This window comes from Pungitius pungitius, chromosome 17, assembly GCF_949316345.1.
Source record: "Pungitius pungitius chromosome 17, fPunPun2.1, whole genome shotgun sequence".
Lineage (NCBI taxonomy): Eukaryota > Metazoa > Chordata > Actinopteri > Perciformes > Gasterosteidae > Pungitius > Pungitius pungitius.
Window position 1 is genome coordinate 12064224 of NC_084916.1, and position 18963 is coordinate 12083186.

The 18963-nt window shown below is 43.3% G+C and overlaps 1 protein-coding gene across 2 annotated transcripts; it reads left to right on the forward strand.

The window, feature by feature from the left end:
* Positions 1 to 995: 995 nt before the first annotated feature.
* snx13 (sorting nexin 13) lies at positions 996 to 18624 on the forward strand. 2 transcript variants are annotated; one of them, XM_062558673.1, is made up of 25 exons: positions 996 to 1171; positions 7670 to 7782; positions 7899 to 8001; positions 8122 to 8211; positions 9720 to 9841; positions 9944 to 10062; positions 10396 to 10500; positions 10626 to 10714; positions 10957 to 11040; positions 11181 to 11319; positions 11616 to 11704; positions 11922 to 12021; positions 12339 to 12532; positions 12623 to 12727; positions 12840 to 13010; positions 13126 to 13195; positions 13721 to 13899; positions 14024 to 14131; positions 14238 to 14348; positions 14514 to 14675; positions 15005 to 15076; positions 15175 to 15320; positions 15793 to 15861; positions 15949 to 16061; positions 16322 to 18624. In XM_062558673.1, the coding sequence occupies exons 1-25, from the start codon at positions 1160 to 1162 to the stop codon at positions 16555 to 16557; spliced, it is 2901 nt and encodes a 966-aa protein (XP_062414657.1). In that variant the 5' UTR covers positions 996 to 1159; the 3' UTR covers positions 16558 to 18624. The 2 variants fall into 2 exon arrangements, with proteins under 2 accessions (XP_062414657.1, XP_037329486.1); XM_037473589.2 differs by having other exon boundaries at positions 13757 to 13899.
* The last annotated feature ends 339 nt before the right edge of the window (positions 18625 to 18963 follow it).

Below are 18963 nucleotides of genomic sequence, written 5' to 3' on the forward strand. Positions count from 1 at the left end.
GTCTAAATAAATATGTTTGACACCGTTTATAAAGTACAATTCAAAGGTTTGACAACATGGCATGAAAAACAAGTCCTTTTGGTGCAATGATGAGCTCACACACAGAACTCGTTAATCAAGAAGCCACTGTTAACTTGATGTGCCGGTCCCCGGGTGGGTGTGCTCCCCTCTTCTGGATATGGAAGAGCTAGACTTTGCACTGGGGCAATGAATTATGTAATATCACCAGGTCTGCATGTAGCCATTGGCCAAACATGTGATCAAACTACTGTACTCTGGTTTTGTGCATTCTTCATATAGTGCACCTTGTTTTCCCCAAGGGGCTAGTGACAAGAACAAACCATTTATTTATTTTCTGGGAAAAATGGATGTTGAATTGGAGTACAAGTTACATTTAGTGATTGAGCCTATGTTGGTATAGCTTGTTTGATACCTGGATTGTAATGGGATGAAGAGATGTGAGAAAATTGTGCAATGATGAATTGTGTTTAACTCAGACGTTGATTGTCAGTGCATTTTATTTTTCCACATGAAAAATAAGTTCTGTGGTTGCATACAAACAATCATGACGATATATACTACATTATGATGATTCAATTTTAACAGATCCCACGTACCGTATTTGAGAGTTTAGTCTCCTCAGGATAAAAGAGTTACAATCAACATGATCAAAAGTTTGTTTTAACATATTCCTAAAATGGAATTAACCATATCAAGGTGACAATATATTTTGAAGAATCGCTATGATTGGTTTGCCCCTACATCAGCATATAGCGTAGTTATATTATATTATTGAGGTAAACATTATTCAAAACAAGACATAGAAGATAATTTGCTATCTGCCTGGACTTTCTTTTTAAAGTTCTGTTTTTGCGGTAAACCAGATTCTTATATTTGGGTCAGTCGGTGTCATTAGCACTGCATTTGTGCCCGTCAATCAGTCACGGGTGTGTTTTTGCGTCATCGCTTCCCAGCCAATCGCTGGGCGACGTCCCGAAACAGGGCACCCGAGACGTAAATCTTGCAAACATGGCGACGCTCCGAGGAGGGTACGGAGATTGGAAATACGACCGTTTTTAACCCAGACATTAACCTCCTCTTCGCATGTTACAATGTGGTGGGGTTAGCCAGAGCCACCGCGACCACAGTCTTTTGGACAATGTTCGCAGAGGTAAGTTAGCGCCTGGGAAAACGGGCGTGCGCGCCGTCGCCGTAGTTTGTTTTCCAATGATAGACGCGGCTAGTTAGCTCGTAGCGGCTAGCAGTGTTAGCGTAAGCGGCGCAGGTAAACACACAGCCCCGACCGGGGAGAGGACGACACATCGCCGCTGTGCCTTAAGGGAAAGCTGCCCGTTAAAAGAGGCGGTCATCCCGGGATTAAACGGTTAACCCTTTCGCTAATACGATGAGCCGCTCGCTGTCTACAACGCGCTGGAATTAGCTCGACACAGGCAATGTCGGCAGTAAATTTAGATTATGAGTGACGTCCGTCAAAAGCGAATTTCTTCATCAAAACGTACACAGGTGAGCTGGTGGGTATAATTAGCCGTTTCGACGGTTAGGGGAACTGAAAGGCAGGCCAATAATGGAGGCGAAAGTAAGGTAACGTTGGGTTACGCTACGTGGTAGCAAGGTTGATTTAAAGTCAAGTTGTTGACTTTAACGTTGCTCGCTCTCTAAACCGATTTCTGTGATGATACGTTAACGTTCCTGTTGGGCAACGAGCACGACATCACACGGGTGACAAGCGCGTTGTGGCCATTTCCTTCTCGTTTGACTGTCACTTAGGGAGAAGATCTTGGACGTGTGTGTGTGTGTGTGTGTGTGTGTGTGTGTGTTTATACACGCACACAGCTGCCCGATCGCCGGTGTCTTTCAGTCTGCGGTCGTCATGTTGCCGGTCAGTGGCTGATCACTCAGCCCGACGAGCCGGTTTGACAGCGGGACTTAATAACGTCGTAGTTTCGCCACGGTTGTTCTTACTTATTTTTTATTTCTCGTTGCTCGGTGCAGGGCTGTTTTTTTTTTTTAGATGTATGTTCACAAGCAAACACAACGCACTCTCCACCTCGCCTGTGAGGCACTTGACCCGGCCACGTTTAGGCACCTCTCCAGCTGTGTTAAGCACGGATTTAGCATTGGTAATGAGGCTTTAACTTGGCACACTGCCCTATTATGCATGTCTGACAGGGAGCACTGGTTTCTGTGCAATGTGCAGTTGGATGGTAAACTATAGCCTGGCAGATTTTTGCATAATGTTAACCTTTAGTCTTTGGGTGAATGAGGGGCTTGTTTTTACAACATTCTGGAATGGGTTTGGGCTTCACACCAGCTTGGTACTATGTTTTTTTTTTTTTAATTATGGAAATAAGTGAGGTCAGAGATACTTCAGAGCATGCAGCAGCTCATAATCTTTCAAGATCGCTCACTGGAGGCTGTTTTTCTGTGTTGATAAAAAGCTGCTGGCTTTAGTCCATTTGACTCCTCTTATGCAATTTGAGTGCAGGTTTTTACACTGTGTGTTTATGCAAATGCCTATTGCTGTATTTTTTTATTTCTGTTCAACATTGGCACATGCTTTATTTCTGTGTGACCTACTTATTTTACCCTTTTTTTTTAAACGTTTTGTTTTACTCCCATAGCTTGATGAATACATGTTTTTAGAGCAATTTAGTTTGATGACGGGGATGTGAGTGCATTTAGTGTTCATCCTCAGGCACACAAAGTTGTATCTGCTTTTCATCCCAGGCAAAATCTCATTAAGGTGTCTTAATCAAAGCTCTGTTGACATCAGACGAGCACATGATCACATCAGGCCTGCCTGTCATCTCAGTCGCGCCTTCCTTAAATAGAGACGTAAAGTATACTATCTACATAGAAGCGGTTACACTGCCAATCTGATGCATATCAAGCCCTGTTCTGCCATGTGTCTAGATATGCCCATGGTGGGTGAAAGTCAAGCTGAGACACAGGAGTGGCGTTCGCAGCTAGACTTGTGTGAACAGTTGATGAATTTTACTTCATTCCATGGATCAGTTTTATGTATGATTTCACCAAAGCTGCTACGCACGACAAAACCATAAATGTGGGGCGGCAAAGGTAACTACTGCAAACGGTACACTTTCCAGTAGGTGCGTTGTGTGTACGCGTGTACGTAAGAAGTGAGATGCTCGCGGCCTCGTGATTCCTACCAGTTGATTGGGATCTTGGGTGAATTACCTAAACCAGATATTCCGTGCCAGAGAAGCTGCTCGCTTCTGCAATATTTCGTTAGTTGTGTTTTTTGAGGTAAGATGTGCTGTGGTCATCATGAGATGGTTCAGCTTATCTCTACTCTCGAGCTGTATTTGTTACTCCACAAATGGTCCTGGTGGATTAGGGCAGCATGATCGGTCAGCCCCACTCGTTTGAGGCTCTGAGGCATTAACCGTGGTTCTCCCACAGGACAGCTTTAATGGGCTGAGTTAACCTCTCGCCCAATGACCCAACTCATCGGGACTGTAGCTAAGCACCAGTAACTTGTGCACACATAGCACCGAAATAGCAGTATCCATTTGTTTTTGCCAGCAAATGATAATCTCCAAAGCACAGATAAGAGTGTGTGTGTGTGTGTGTGTGTGTGTGTGTGTGTGTGTGTGTGTGTGTGTGTGTGTGTGTGTGTGTGTGTGTGTGTGTGTGTGTGTGTGTGTGTGTGTGTGTGTGTGTGTGTGTGTGTGTGTGTGTGTGTGTGTGTGTGTGTGTGTGTGTGTGTGTCAAGGGCATCGAAAAAGCTCCCTTACTTTTCTATGTGGCAGAAAGAGAAACGTACAGATGAAACTAGCGTTTCAAAACAAATAATTTGTAAAGTTATAAGATAACATGAATACTTCTTGGTCATTATATAAACAGCAATGCAGTTTTTTTTTTTACCCTTTTTATTACGTGTTATGTGTGTCTGTTCAGTGTGGGTTGCGTAAGGAAGAGTTGTCTCAATGTTTGGATGTGTGCGTTCCCGCCGGCCTTGGGTGTTAATCACTGGAGCAGATGGTCCATGTTTAAAACCCTACGTAAGCTGCAATGACTCAAGAATTTTGGTTATCGTCTTTCCTACAGAGGCGAGCCTCCACAGCCTCATCACACAGCCGCCCTGATTGCATCCACATACGCTGCTGACGTCACACTGGACATTTGGGAATACATTCAAACATTCGAACTTCGAAATACTTTCTCAGGAATTGATTGCGTTTGGTAGGATGGCCAGTATTTCTTTTTCGTTTGAAAATTGCCTCCACACCCAGAAAAAATGCAACTAAACAATCAATACTGTACAAACAAAAGCTGTTTTTGTCTGTGTATGTATGTCTGTTGTCTGAGTATGTATTAAACCGCTACAGGGATGGAGGTCTAGTTCATACTACAACACTTTAGATGTGATTTTACACTCTGTGAAGAATAATGGAGCTCCCACACAAAAGCCCGGCATCGTAGGGAAACCAGCGTTGGCTCACAGCTTGCGTGTCGGTGCTTGAGCACTGTGTGTCAACTGTTCGAAGGCAGCGGTTCATTGCACACACACATTCCAGATACACCTGGCGGCCTAGTTACCAGGACCCGTCAGGAAGCTGTAACCAATGAGTGTGTGGCACCGATTGAGGGGAAAAACCTGTCTGAGGCGTCACAATGGGGACAATGGCAGCACATACTAGTAGTTTCTGGTGCACCTGGAATATTGGGTGTCGGCATGAATAAACATAACGGGGTGACTGATCTGCATTGGGGAAATAGTAAAGGAGTGTGGAAACAGGTGGATGTGTGCCAATGATAATGTGAACAAGCATGGGTCGCCTGTGTCACTTCTTGTGTGTGTGTTTGTTTTCCTGACTAAATTTGGTTTTGAGAGCTCGTCTTGCGTTTCCTCCAAGTGGGTGGGGTGTCTTTTAGTGTCTGAGACTGTGTCCGATCAGCAATGCAGTGTGAAAAACTTAAGACTTCATTTACAAGACAGCAAGCTGTGTGGTGGGAACAGTCAGGCAATCTGATGAAAGTTGTGCGTTCTGAACTTTTTTTACAATTTATTCTCTCTCTGTCAGTGTGCTCTTAGACACTTGTTTCTACATTACTACATTCACTGTAGAGGTTTATTGACTAGTTTCTGCTCCCCAGATTTTGTGTGTGTGCGTGTGCGTGCTGGTAATAAAAGTAAAGCGATCAGTGCGTTCACCGGAAGCTTGTGAAGCAACTGCCTTCTCTCTGATGACTGAGGGTCAAAGGTAAATAGGGTGGATGTGTTACTTCAGGTCAAGTTCTTCAGGTTTGGTGGACAGTCATGACTTAGCATTTACTTTGGTATCCTTAAATGTTTTTTTTTTTTAAACTGCTATACTTGGAAGCGTCAGAGTTCAGGACAATGCAACGTAACATTTGTGGCAGGATGTAAACTCCATGTATCTTCACTGTGACCGGCATTCCTTTTGTTTTCCTAACCACTCCCAGCTCAACTTTAATGATAGTCATCTTCTTACGCCCAGCCAAGCTCTTCCTAGAGTCCTAACACTACTATTGCAGACTCTGTCCCAGCAAGTCATGACTTGAGAGAGGGGCTAGTTGAACCAGTTTGTGACTGAGTGAATGTGAACCCACCTTCAGAATGTGTCTGCTTTTTGTAATTACCTTTTTCTTGTGTACAGAAGAATCTCATTTTATTATACTGTCATAAATTAGTTTACTCAACAAAGAAGAACACCTCATATTAAATACATTAATTAGCTTTTGTTCAAGATGTGGTAAGGAAGAGAACTAATTACTGACTAGTTACATGAAAATGAGGGTTTCAGAGTAATTGCATTACCTGTCAATGTGTTCCATGATCTCATTAATCGGGTTCATAAACAAAGATTGTGTTCTCAGTTTGTGTGTGTTGGTGTGGGACTGTTGTGTTATCAGGGTTATTCTGGATTTACCAAAGTCAATAACACTAACCAATTGCAGAGGTGTAATACTACAGTCTCCTATGCAAACGGATACCTATGTGATGTACCACGTGCAGCCCGCCCACCGTCCTACTTTGATCAGTTGGTGGCCTAATAACTGATTTATTGGATACAGATACTTTATGAATATACTCAATATGAAATTACACAGATTGGAAGTGGAAACGATGAAACGTCATCAGGTTTTCCTAGTCATGAGGCATGCCTCTTTGGCATGAGCTCAGCATTGCCTCTAGGTTTTCATGGGATGTTTAAAATTGCTGTTTTATTAAATTCTTTTTTATATTGATTTATTTGTAATCAAAGTATAATTAGCCGTTCTTAGCTTTTAATTAGCTAGGTTTATGTTCTGTTGCAGTTCAGTGGTCCTTTCTCGCTCTACTTTATGGGGGCTTTTTCTGTGAATAAATAAGTTTTAGCTCCTGACCATGTTCCTCGCCAGTAGTTAGCTTCGCATTGATCGTCAATAGGCTCCCTGTGTGTCGTGGTCATGCTATACTTTAAAAGCTGGCCATCACCGTTTACACCGTGTGTCATCCGATTGTCCACAGCTGGCTGTGGCAGAGAGGACAATGTCTCGGTGTCCAGAGGAAATTCTTTCCGTGTCTAACTGGCGCCATCGGAGGAGCTGCTTATCTAAGGAACTCTAGCACTGAATGTCGGGAAGCCAAAGATCATCACTCCGTCCATGTGATTGCTCTGCGGGCAACACGTAGCTTTTATATAGTGTGGCAGACTATTTTTACAGGTCAACAATTAACCTACATAACTGTATTTCTCACAATACCCCATAACACGGTATATTAATTAATGTATTAATGAACTAGCTGTGGTTTGCATGGCCTGGTTTCATTATTACGGCTTGCACACGCTGGTTTAAACAAGTTTGTGGAGCTCATTGACAGACTGCAGAAGTTTTTTTCATTAAAAGGTTTTCTTTAAAGAAATTCACAATTTACCTATGAATGAAATACCCAATCAAATTATTCTAGTATATTTTAGTGCCATTTTACGCATGTTTTGATAAGTGGGATAATAAAGTGAATAATTATTTTGGGAAGGATAATTGTGACACAACTTTCACATTGTCCAGTGACTAATACTTGTGTTAATATGTTTGTGTTCACTAATAGACAGTTCATAATAAAAAAAACTTCCTCTGCTTCTGGCTTAGAGATTTTCCTGCCGTGTAACAGACTGAAAACTCTGCATTTTGTATTCTTTGACTCGTGACTCTGTAAGATGAATGTTAGAAATGGCCACTTTACTAAAGTAATGTAGAGAACTGGGACAACGAGCTGCTGGATGGAAACGAGAGCTTGGTTTCCTCCATTGACAATAACAGGAAAACCATAGGATGTAACACACACACAGCCTGATTCGAACAATGCAACACACCACAATGTGTCTCCTGTTCCAACATCTAACGTGTAGGATGGGGTTTTATCGATGAATGATATCCTTGTACAATGTCTGTCTCGCCTGACTTGCTCGATATTTGTTGTTGCTTTTCCTTCACTGAGTGGGAAGTGATCAGATCAGTCCCTAATCGGGACCAGGTGACCGAGCACCAGAAGAACTAAAACATGATCGTAAACGAATGCAATCCAGAGTGTCTGCAACTCTGTAACGACCCACAGACTGGTTAAAGTATAAACTGAAGTGTAAATAGACTTGTTTTGTGCTGTTTTTTTTTTAAGGCCAGTCTGTCCATCTGGGGATGGGGGGGTCTTGGAGTCGTGCTGTTCCTTGTCACCTTTGGACCCTTTGCCATATTCTACCTGGCCTTTTATGTCTTCTGCTTCATTGGAGGGTGAGAAGGAAGACCATCACACTATCCAGCACGTCTTAAAATGAGCCTGCTCGCCCTCATTAACCACCTGATGGATGGTCTGTGGCTGTTCTCTCATTCACTCTTCGGTTTTCCAGGGGTTTTGCGGTGACTCTGCTCTACGGGAAGATCAACTCAGAGAAACACCTGGAAAAGTGCGAGCATTCTTACCTGCCGCCCACACAAATTGGTATACTGAAGGTAAAAGGATGCTGTTTGACCTCATCTATTTAAACTAATGAATTAGTCATGTTGCTGAAGTCAGCTTGCCATATAGATCATAATGGTCTTTATTGGTTGACTTATTTTTGTCCCCTTTAGACATTGGATGAGATGAAGCTGGAGATGAAACCCATCAAAATTGACAGGAGACTGACTGGATCCAGTTTCATTGATGAACCACTACAACAGGTGTGTGTTGTGTTTAGTCTGTTCCATTATACTTCCTGCACACTTGCCCTGTGTCTAAGGTTCACCAGCGCCACGATTTTACCTTTGATCAGAATGAGGTGCCCGGTAATAAAAAGCACTGCACCGATGACGATTGAGGAAAGAAGCCCACACAAAATAACATGCTTATGACTTTTAAATACCAGCAATCCACACATTTTTACTGTGGCCCACTTAAGTCCCTAACTAGCTCAGCAACGCCTGAAGCCAGAGAGTATGCACAGCCTGACAGAGACGACACTGTCAAACAGTGCAAACCTCAAGCCTTAACCCCTCAAAACTATGTTTTTCCACCAATTAGAATTATAAAATGTGTGTATTAAATAGCAGCTTTATTCAATTATAATAGGTACTACAAAACATATTCCCAATCTCGATTAAAAACGGAATTGATTTCAGCTCTGCTTTTAAACTTTTATTAATTGTCATTCGTCTTTAAAATCAATTTCAACACTGACTTGACTACCTCCAGTGAAAGTAATGCATATTGTTTTGTATGATTTTAAAATGGTTAATAAACAGCTTTGGTGTTTTTTTATAAATATTTCATTACAATGTCTACAAAACAAGATTAAAATGTATTGAGAATTACATGTCAGAAGATAATGTTGCATTATGTGGCCTTCTAATCAGACGGATCGTCCCAACAGAAAGTGGAACTGAAAGTTTCTATACTGTTACCCGGTCAATGTTCCACCAAAGCTCTTCTCATCTTTTAATCTATGACAGTGAGTCCGCTGGTGATTGACTCAGAATGTCCTTAAGCTTAACACATTCGCAACTAGATCCTCGAAATGATGGTGAGGCTGTCTGTCCGCATTACAAGTGTGCAAGAAGAGCTTACAGGCTTTTGTCTGGACGTCCAGTTTTTCTTTCCACCCTATCCTGTGGTTACAACACAACGAATCTCAGTGTGGCTGACAGAATTAAGTGCAGACACGACAGTTTTGTGATGGTCAGATGACACTGACGGCTCTGCTATGGTGAGCTGGTTTCTCCCTTCCTCCCCGGGAATGCACATTAATCATTTCAGCAGCATCTGAACCGTGACATCTTCAGCACAGCAAAACGTGACGTCGTGTAAATCGGCGCCAAGTTCTCTGCGAGATGGCTGTGGTCTTGATGGTTATTCTGGCGCTTCCTCTTTTGTCTTTTCTCATATGCAGTAAATCATCCTTTGACTGAGTCCTTATCTTAATTCTACTACTCTGCTCGATCTCTACCACATGCATTATGCACAACAGAATTATGGATTTACCAAGGTTTCCTAAGACCTAACAGCCCAGCAAACTATTTTCCGGTATAAAACTTTACACTGACAATAAAGAGATTGCATTTTCCCTAAATTAAGTACTTGATACTCATTCACACTCCAATCCCCACCCCTCTCAGTCCAGCTCATTGTGTTGTTTTGACTAACTTTAATTTCCATGCTGCTCCTCCTCCTATTTCTTTATTTCTCATTTTAGGTGATCCAGTTTGCTCTGAGAGACTACATCCAGTACTGGTACTACACTCTGAGCGAGGATGATTCCTTCTTATTGGAGATCAGACAGACGCTACAGAACGCCCTCGTCCAGTTCTCTACACGGTACCAGCAACACCTTTGTCCATCTAGATATTGTGTGTTTTGTAAATGTTGTAACATCCTGCATTATTTCTGTGTTTAAAAAAAAAAAATGTATTCTCAAAGGTCCAAAGAGGTGGACTGGCAGCCTTACTTCACCACTCGCCTGGTGGACGACTTTGCCACCCATTTGCGTGTCTTCAGGAAAGCCCAGGACCGACTCGCTGACAGAGAGGACAAGCAGAGTAAGGCAACTACGCCCTCCGTTCCACCTTCAGTTCTTAACGTTTCACTTCACGCTTCCTCAGTGAACAGATGATCACGAAATACAGAAAAGTCTTTTTGAATTGAAGTAAATGGAGGCATTGTTTTAACCAAACCAAAACGTTTGTGTAACTCTCACACAAACCGGACAGAATAATCCCAAACAGAACGCACAAAGGCTTTTTGTCTAAAAATGATTTTTTTGAACACTCAGACTTGTGCAGGTGGCTAACTAATGTTTAAAAAAATGGTTTATTCTGAGTTTGTCGGTCATGGCCTACATCATACAATGACGCAGAGTGATGTGTGAACAGGGGACATAACAGAGGAGCTGGTGGACTCCTTCTTTGAGGCCGAGGTGGAGATGGAAAGGAAAATTTGTCGAGACGTCGTATGCACCTCACACAAAGATGAAGAAGGTAAATGCCTTTCTAACGTGCCTTTACAACTTACACTGTATAAAAATGTATCGCTGTCCAACTAAACCGTATTCGCTGTAAACACTGAACGTGTGTGCGTGTGTGTGTGTGTGTGTGTGTGACAGGTTTTCTTCGGGACTTGTGTGAGTTGCTTCTCTATCTGTTACTACCTCCTGGAGATTTCCACAACAAGAACATGAGATACTTCCTACGGGTAAGTCCACACAAACAGTCATGGAAACTCTCACTCGCACCGTCTGCCAAAGAACAACTCGCGTGACTTTGTTGGTCTTCAATGCAAATATGAGTCGCGAAGTCACACAATATGTTGTACAACCTGCGTTCCTCTCATGGTTGAGCCGCCAGCCAAATGCTTTCTCTTTGGCTCCTGAATAGGCTACACTGCCCTAACAGTCTAAAAAACTTTAAAAATGCACGTCGTTGTTTATTTTAAAGGAGGTGCTGGCCCGTGGTGTGCTGCTGCCTCTGATCAACCAGCTCAGTGACCCAGATTACATCAACCAGTTTGTCATCTGGATGGTGAGAGTTGACACCTGTGCATACTTCCTACCCATTAGAGAGTATCCCAACTGGCTTTCTGTGCCTACATTATATTAAAATAAAACTATCCCAGTAACAGCCAAATTAAATAACTTATTTATTTTTATTTTAATAAACAGATCCGGGACTCTAGCTGTAACTATGAAGCCTTTATGAACATCCTGAAGCTCACAGACAAAGCGGCTGAGCTGGAGGCCGTCAAAGACAAGGTGTTGGAGGAGCTGCAGTACCTCCGCTCTCTGGACACTGCCGGAGATGGTGGGAACTCTCACTGACATACAGACACCTGCACATATTAAACCAAAGCATGCAACTGGACATGGTCCACAGACAGAAGCTCCCTGACGTTGTCATCCTTCTCGTTTTCGATGGTATCTTTGTGTAAATGATCCCTCTTCTTGCCGTGATAAAAACAACAAACGCGCCTGCGGTCACTGTTCACACATTAGCTCAAAGGGACATAACACAGACTCAGGAATAAGAATGTGAAAAGTTAAAGTATGGCTAAATGAATGCACTGCTTTCAACTTCTCCCTTGTTTCTCTTTCCTCCAGACATCAATGTGATCAAAAACCAGATTAACAGTCTTCTGTTTGTGAAGAAGGTGTGTGAGACCAGGATCCAGAGACTACACTCCGGCAAGGTGAGAGACTGCAGCGGCGCTGTATTGTGCTAACAGGAGCGTCGCTAAAAAAAATCCTTCTCTCATAGTTAGTGTGATAGTGAATCATTGTCTGCTAGTCCCAGATGCTTGTGCTCAAAGTCAGTTTGTTGGTTAAGTTCTAACATGTGGAGTCAGGCAAAGAATACTCTTCTGCTTTGCATCGGCCTTTACTTCTCATTTTTAATATGTTGTGTAGGAGGTGGATGCCTTGAAGCTGGCAGCCAACTTTGGCAAGCTGTGTGTCATCCCACTGGATCACATCCTCATCCACAACATCGCCCTGCAGTTCTTCATGGGTAATACTCGAAATGCATCATCACATGAACGTCACTGAAGTTATCCCGAGGCCCTAATCCTGAACATTTCTGTTAATCATCTCTTTAATCCATAACTTATTCCATTGCTCTAGAATTCATAACCCAAACCCGTCTCACTAGGCACATTGCCCCTTTGGGTCCCAGATGACCTCGTCAGAGATTTTTAAAGGTTTAGGTCCGCTTTACAAATCAGATTACGGTAGATTGTACGGTGTATTCCTGTGCCGGCATCCTAGCTACGCACGCGCGTGCGATGGCCGACGAACACCAACCCGTGTGTCTGTCTGTCTGTCCAGACTTCATGCAGCTGGCGGGCGCGCAGGCGGAGCTGTTCTTCTGGCTCACCGTGGAGGGCTACAGGGTGACTGCACAGCAGCAGCTGGAGGCCATGCAGGCCTGGAAGACGGATGGCAAGAAGCAGCCCAGCGCCACCAAAGGGCTGCTGAAGGCCGCTGCGCTGGGTGTCTACGAGCAATACCTCTCGGACAAGGTGGGAGCGATCACGTAAAAGAAAAAACACTGAAATCATTCTTTAGCTTGTGTACTCATCAATCTTGTTATTTTTTTCCTTCACTCACAGGCGTCTCCCAGGGTTCAGGTGGACGAAGCATCTGTGCTAACGCTAGGGGAGAAGATACAGAAAGACGACCCCACGCCAGAGATATTCGATGAAATCCAGAGAAATGTACTAAATCTCTTGCTGTCTGTGTATGAGGGAAATAATGAATCATGCCAATACTAAGAGACTATATATCTTTTTCTTCTTCTACCAATTGTTGCACACATATCTATCCCAGGTGTATGACATGATGCTGCGTGATGAGCGCTACTACCCGTCCTTCAAGCAGAGTCCTCTGTACGTCCGCATGCTAGCAGAGTTAGACATGCTGAAAGAGCCAAGCTACCGGGGGTCTGATGACGGCGATGGTGAATCATTTAATGGCTCTCCAACAGGAAGCATAAACCTAGTGAGTCTCCTTCACTTCCTGCTGCAGGGCTTTGAAAAACCTGGATTTGTTTTGTTGACCCAACGTCGTTGGCAAACTATATAGTTTAATGAAGACTTGTTTCTTGTGATTTCAGTCTTTGGACGACTTGTCCAACTCCTTTCACGATGAAACTATACACCTTCATGCCTTCATCTCCGACACAGGTACACGCACAGAGTCTCGTCCACTCCTTTTGTGAGCTCACTGTCGCAATAACATCTAAAAGAGTGATTGAAACACTAAGGCACTTTTTCAGAAAAATGGTTGTAAATAAAACTTAAGTTTATTCTACATTCTGACAACATGCTATGTTTACTCTCACTTGGATTTTGGGTGCAGTTTTATGGTATTTGTTGTGTATATTGTGTACTTGTATGTATATGTCTTAGCCCCTGTTGGTCCCTTCTGCATGTATCAACTTTTAGTCTCCCAGCTTCATTCAATCTGTCAGCTTTGTCACTTCACACTGTTTTCCAGTATTCTTTATTTTCCTCATTTTATCCCCTTCACTGTTTTTCTGTTCTTCCGTTTTCCTTCATCCTCCCCCCTTCCTTACCTTTCCTGTCATTTTGTCACATTTCCACACCCTTTTTTCTTTTGCTTTGAACACACACATTCTTTCTTTTCCGCTTTCATCCGCCTCCCCCTCCCCACCATTCCGCTTTCGGATGTATCTCCGGGCGCCGTAGCTGACGCTTCTCTCCCCGGCTTCTGGGGTGCTGCAGGGGTGTGCAACGACCACGGTAAGACCTACGCGCTGTACGCGATCACCGTGTTCCGACGCAGCCACGACGGCAGTGAGGACTGCTGGAAGACCTATCGCCGCTACTCTGACTTTCACGACTTCCACATGAGGATCACTGAACAGGTGTGTGTGTGTGTGTGTGAGAGATGGTGTTTCTGTAGCAGTGACCTTAGTATTTAAGCCCGGCGCAACATCTCATGAACTTAGTTATCTCCCTTTTTAAGTGGCGCCTGAATTTTTATTTTAGTTTGAGAACCTGGCGTTGATCCTCAAGCTGCCGGGAAAGAAGACATTCAACAACATGGACAGGGACTTCTTGGAGAAGAGAAAAAAAGACCTAAATGCGTACCTACAGGTAACCATTTTCCATCTTCGTGTTGACCTGTTTAAATTTGTAATGCTTTTGTTGGCTCACGTCATTTTATTGAGTGCATACCAGTAACTTTGTGTATTTGTGCCAGTTGCTGCTGAACCCAGAGATGGTGAAGGGCTGTCCAACGCTGATTCCCTATGTGTATGACTTCCTAGAGAACAAGGCCTACAGCAAGGGCAAGGGAGATTTTGCACGCAAGGTTTCTACTTTTTTATTTTTTAACAGGTTTTTAGTTATACAAGTCCGTTGTCAATATATGTGATATATTGACTACTGTATGACATATTATTCTCGTTGATTTAATCAGAGATGTGTTTGGCTGTCCTTTTGTCTTGTGTTCTAATGTTTTTTTTTCCACCATCAGATAGACACATTAGTAAATCCTCTGAGGAGCTCCATGAGAAATGTGTCCAACGCGGTAAAGGGCCTCCCAGACAGTCTGGCTGAAGGCATGACCAAGGTCTCTGATAATATGGGCCGCATGTCAGAAAGGCTGGGTCAGGACATTAAACAGTCCATACTGAAGGTAACGACATCACATGGTTGATTTCATCATCACAATATATTTTTCAGTTTATATATATTTTTTTGTCTCAAGGGGTAGTCTTCTGACCAAAGAATAAAAACCATACTACAATTTACATTGGAAGTTACAAATGTGGATGCAGTGCAGTCGATGTAATCACTACCTGTTGCATCCAGACTGATATTTACTCAGGACCCAAACTGATTTAGTAGTTTACAAACAGACGAGGCCATTGGGCCTATGGGACTCAAAATCTGTGTGATGGCTGATCTTCTTCAATGAAAATGTGAAAGAGGTCTGATGTCTGATGTTTCTGTTTTTTTATCCAGGTGCCTCCCCTCCTCCCAAAGTCTGAAATCGACCCTGAACACTGTCGGGTTTCCGCGCAGCTCGATGACAACGTGAGTCGTGGCAGGTTTTTGCTTTCTTGCTTTTGTTTCCTTTTTTGTTAAAAAAAAAAAGTTTAAATGTTCATCCGTGTGTTTATCCGTGTTTGCAGGTGGACGATAACATCCCGCTGAGGGTAATGCTGCTGCTGATGGACGAAGTGTTTGACCTCAAGGAGAAAAACCAGTGGCTGCGCAGGAACATCAAGAACCTGCTACAGCAGCTCATCCGGGCCACGTATGGAGACACCATCAACCGGTAAGAGACACAATATAGAACACACACACATATACATGGAAAAAGGTTTTATTTATCTATATCGTCTTCTGCGCCTAGTAAACATCTTCTGCGTCTATAAATCTCAACAAGACCGGTCAACGATGTCTGGTTTTAGAACGATGCTGAACTAGTATTTTCCTCAGGAGGATCTTTGTACAACCTGTGTCATCCAGGACTTGAACTTAATTGAAATCTGCGTCCTATTTGCAGTGAGTTCAGCTGTCCCCTAACCCTAACCCTTGGTAACAGATATAATCCCCCCAAAATACGGAATTTCTGACAAACATTCATGGCCCTTAAGATGCACAAACATCTTCCCTGCAGAATCAGTTGCACCTTCACAGCTCAACACCTGTGCAGAGCTTCAGACCATCTCTCTCTTGAACGCAGAATAAAGGGAAGTAAACGGCGTCACACGGCGCACAACCTGAATCCTCCTTTGTCACTCTAGGAAAATAGTGGACCACGTGGACTACTTGACGTCCCCTGAGCAGGTTGCAGACTACGTCAAGAAGTTCAGGTAAGTTGACCACCGTTTTCCTTTTTTGAAATAACTGATTGGTCAGAAGAATTCCGAGTGACTCTCAGTGGCTCCGCCTCCGTACAGGGATTCCTACTGGCCCAACGGTATCCTGGCTGAGACGCTACCCCGCCGGGACAAGAGCATCCGAATGAGGACACGAATAGCTGCCAAGACCAGTCTGCTGGGCATTATGCCAGGTACACACACTTAATCTTGTGATCTTTTATTATAACGCACTCTTCATTGCCACGGCAAAAACATTGTTAGAACATATTTTGTCTTATAATCGTCGGCTGAAACATAGGGGTGGGAAACGGATTGAGCCCAAATTGGACGGACTGAATCAAACACACACACGCTGAGTCTTTTGCAGCAACCGTCTTTCATCTGTCCATTTCACCTTTAATTGTTAATTTAATCTGTCTGTGCTCGCTCCTGACCGCTATATTCCCCTCAGACGAGCTGAAGCACATCATCGGAGCGGACACCACGAGGAAAGGCATACTCCGCGTCTTCGACATGTTTCAGTACCAACCCATGAACCGTCGGCTGGTCTACGTTTTCCTGGAGGGCTTCTTGGAGACAATGTTCCCCCAGTACAAATTTCCCGAGCTCTTTGTCAAGCTGCACTCCCGCTCGCCACGAATCCACAGATACGGCCAAAAACTCAAATCCTCCTCCCTCAAGAGGTGACAGGAGAGGACAGAGACACAGACTTGAGAGTGGGGGTGGGAGGGGCTTGATGTGAACGTTGAGGTGTGCGATTTCTGCCCGTCCACTTCCCTCACACATTCTTTTCAGTGAAAAACACTCCAATTATCCAGCTGATTATTTCTGTCAAGACAGAAGTGAAGGATGACCAACACACTAACGTGCGCAAACACAAATCCTGTAATTTGCACCGAGACGGGAGTCTTTTCAATATTTTCCTCCTCCTTTTTGGACTTCTTTTTTTTTTTTAGTTGTGTTTAGCTTTATCCTGGGCCGGTCAATGCTGCTTTCTCCTGGTCCAGAGAGCGGCCCACAAAACCTATTGTTTTTAAACTGCAGGAGTAGATAGCATAGCACACACCTTGCCTTACCTTCCCGCTTCTGTCTTTTGGGCCGAATCACTCATCTCTGTGACCGGGCTCCTCGGCTCTAGTCACACCTTCCCTCTCGCTGTAGACACTTTATCTACAAAGGCTGCACACTTTTTTTTGTTCATAGCAACCAAATACGTCAATGGGGTTAAAAAGGCGCCGATTTTAAAATGTGACTGAACAAATATGGGTTGAAAGAGCTGATTTCGATTTTCATTGTCTGCATCTTTTCCAGCCTCAATGACTCTTGAGAAGGAAGGTTTATTTTTGGGGGCACCGGGGTTTTCACCAAAGTGTGACATCTAATGTACCACCCATGATTCTCAAAGAATAGAACCACATCCCCTTTAACGCAAGGGTCAGAACCTGTGTGTGTGTGTGTGTGTGTGTGCGTGCACGTATTTGTTTTGGTGTTCAGGATGTCCTTAATCGGATGAGGAAAGAACGCAAAGTTTAACTTTTTAACAACATAAACGCTGTGAGGACACAGCTGTGGGAGCCTCGGCTCCGGCCGTCCAAGCGAACCATCAAAGAATGTACCTTCTGGTCGAGTGTATTTGGCTCATGTAGAATTGTGTGTAAGAAGAGAGAATGGTTGTGCTGGTCTGAAGATTCAGTCTTCAGTCAGAAACGGTGTGAGCTAGTGAACCAGCCTTAAAACGATATACTGACCAAGAGGCGCACACTAGAGGTAGCTCCCCTTCACCTGACTGAACAAGGAAATCAAGATACCGATAAACCCAGCAAATGTCTTTCATTTTGTGCAATATATTTTTTCCCTTGAATGCATGTGCATTTTGAATCATTGTATACTTAAAAAAAAAAAAAAAAAGAAGTAATTTTTCTCATCCCAACAACTTAACATTCCGTTGTTGTAAAAGTACTATGTTTATTTTACAGACTTGTTTTATAAGTCTGCGTTTCTTTTGATTTTGGGGGGTATTTTACCCTCATCTCTGGCCCACTTGTACAGAATCTTCTGTTTTGGGCCTCAATCGGGCGGGTTTCTGTGTAGCAGCCTGATGATTAGCTCAATGGGCTATAGTTAGTTCAGGGGCGCCTACCGGCTTCTTTTTAAACTCGTACGTGCATTCTGGCCCGTTCTGTTGAGTGGGAACAGATCTTTGTGGTTATTAACTGACAGCTGGAGGGACCCGTGCCCTGTAATGAGCACTTACCGTAGCAACCGTGTGTGGGACGGAGCCCCCGCTCTGCTGCAGGCGCTGGATAGAACTCCTTCGCCTGCTCTGGTTTGCTTACATTGAGCAGCCCTGGAGGATTCTGATTGGCCGAGGAGGACATGAACTGGAGCATCACTTACTGGGAGGGGAATGTTGTGTTCCCACGCGGGAGGAGGTGTCACTTCTAACTTTCTGCACATCGCTCCATACAGGAAAGCTTGTCTTTTTAACCCCAGTATTTATGAATCTATGATTATGAAAAATTGTGCATATCTGTGTACAGTCTGTGTTAATAGTGTGCCTAAATGTACCGTGAACTCTATTTTCATATTTTTCGTTAACCTAAAAAAAAAAAAAGAATCAGAATGTCATGATCATTAATGCGACTGAAAATGGCTTTAGGGTGTTCTTTTGCATCGTGCTTATCAAACTCTTCCTTGTGAGCTATTGTGCTCGTCGCAGTACAACACTAATAAAAGGTAACTCAAACTAAAGGACCTTCAGGGCTACGCTGTTTGTTTGATGCATTTGGGATTTGTAGGTGCTGAGCTTACACTAAGAATCTTATTTAGATGTGATTTTTATTTTTGTAAGAACATGTGTCTTTCCTACTAATGACTAATATTTTTGTTGAGGAAAGCAAGTTATTAAACAATATATATTTTTGTTCTAGGGTCAGTTATTTACTCCGTCATAATGATTCCAACAGTACGTATTCACTTATTGGTGTGGAGGAGATGGTTTCTGCAATAAACGAAGATAGACGTACTAATTGTGTTAGTATGCAAACAATTTCAATGATGACAGTTTTATTTTGGATTACATATCTTTTAATT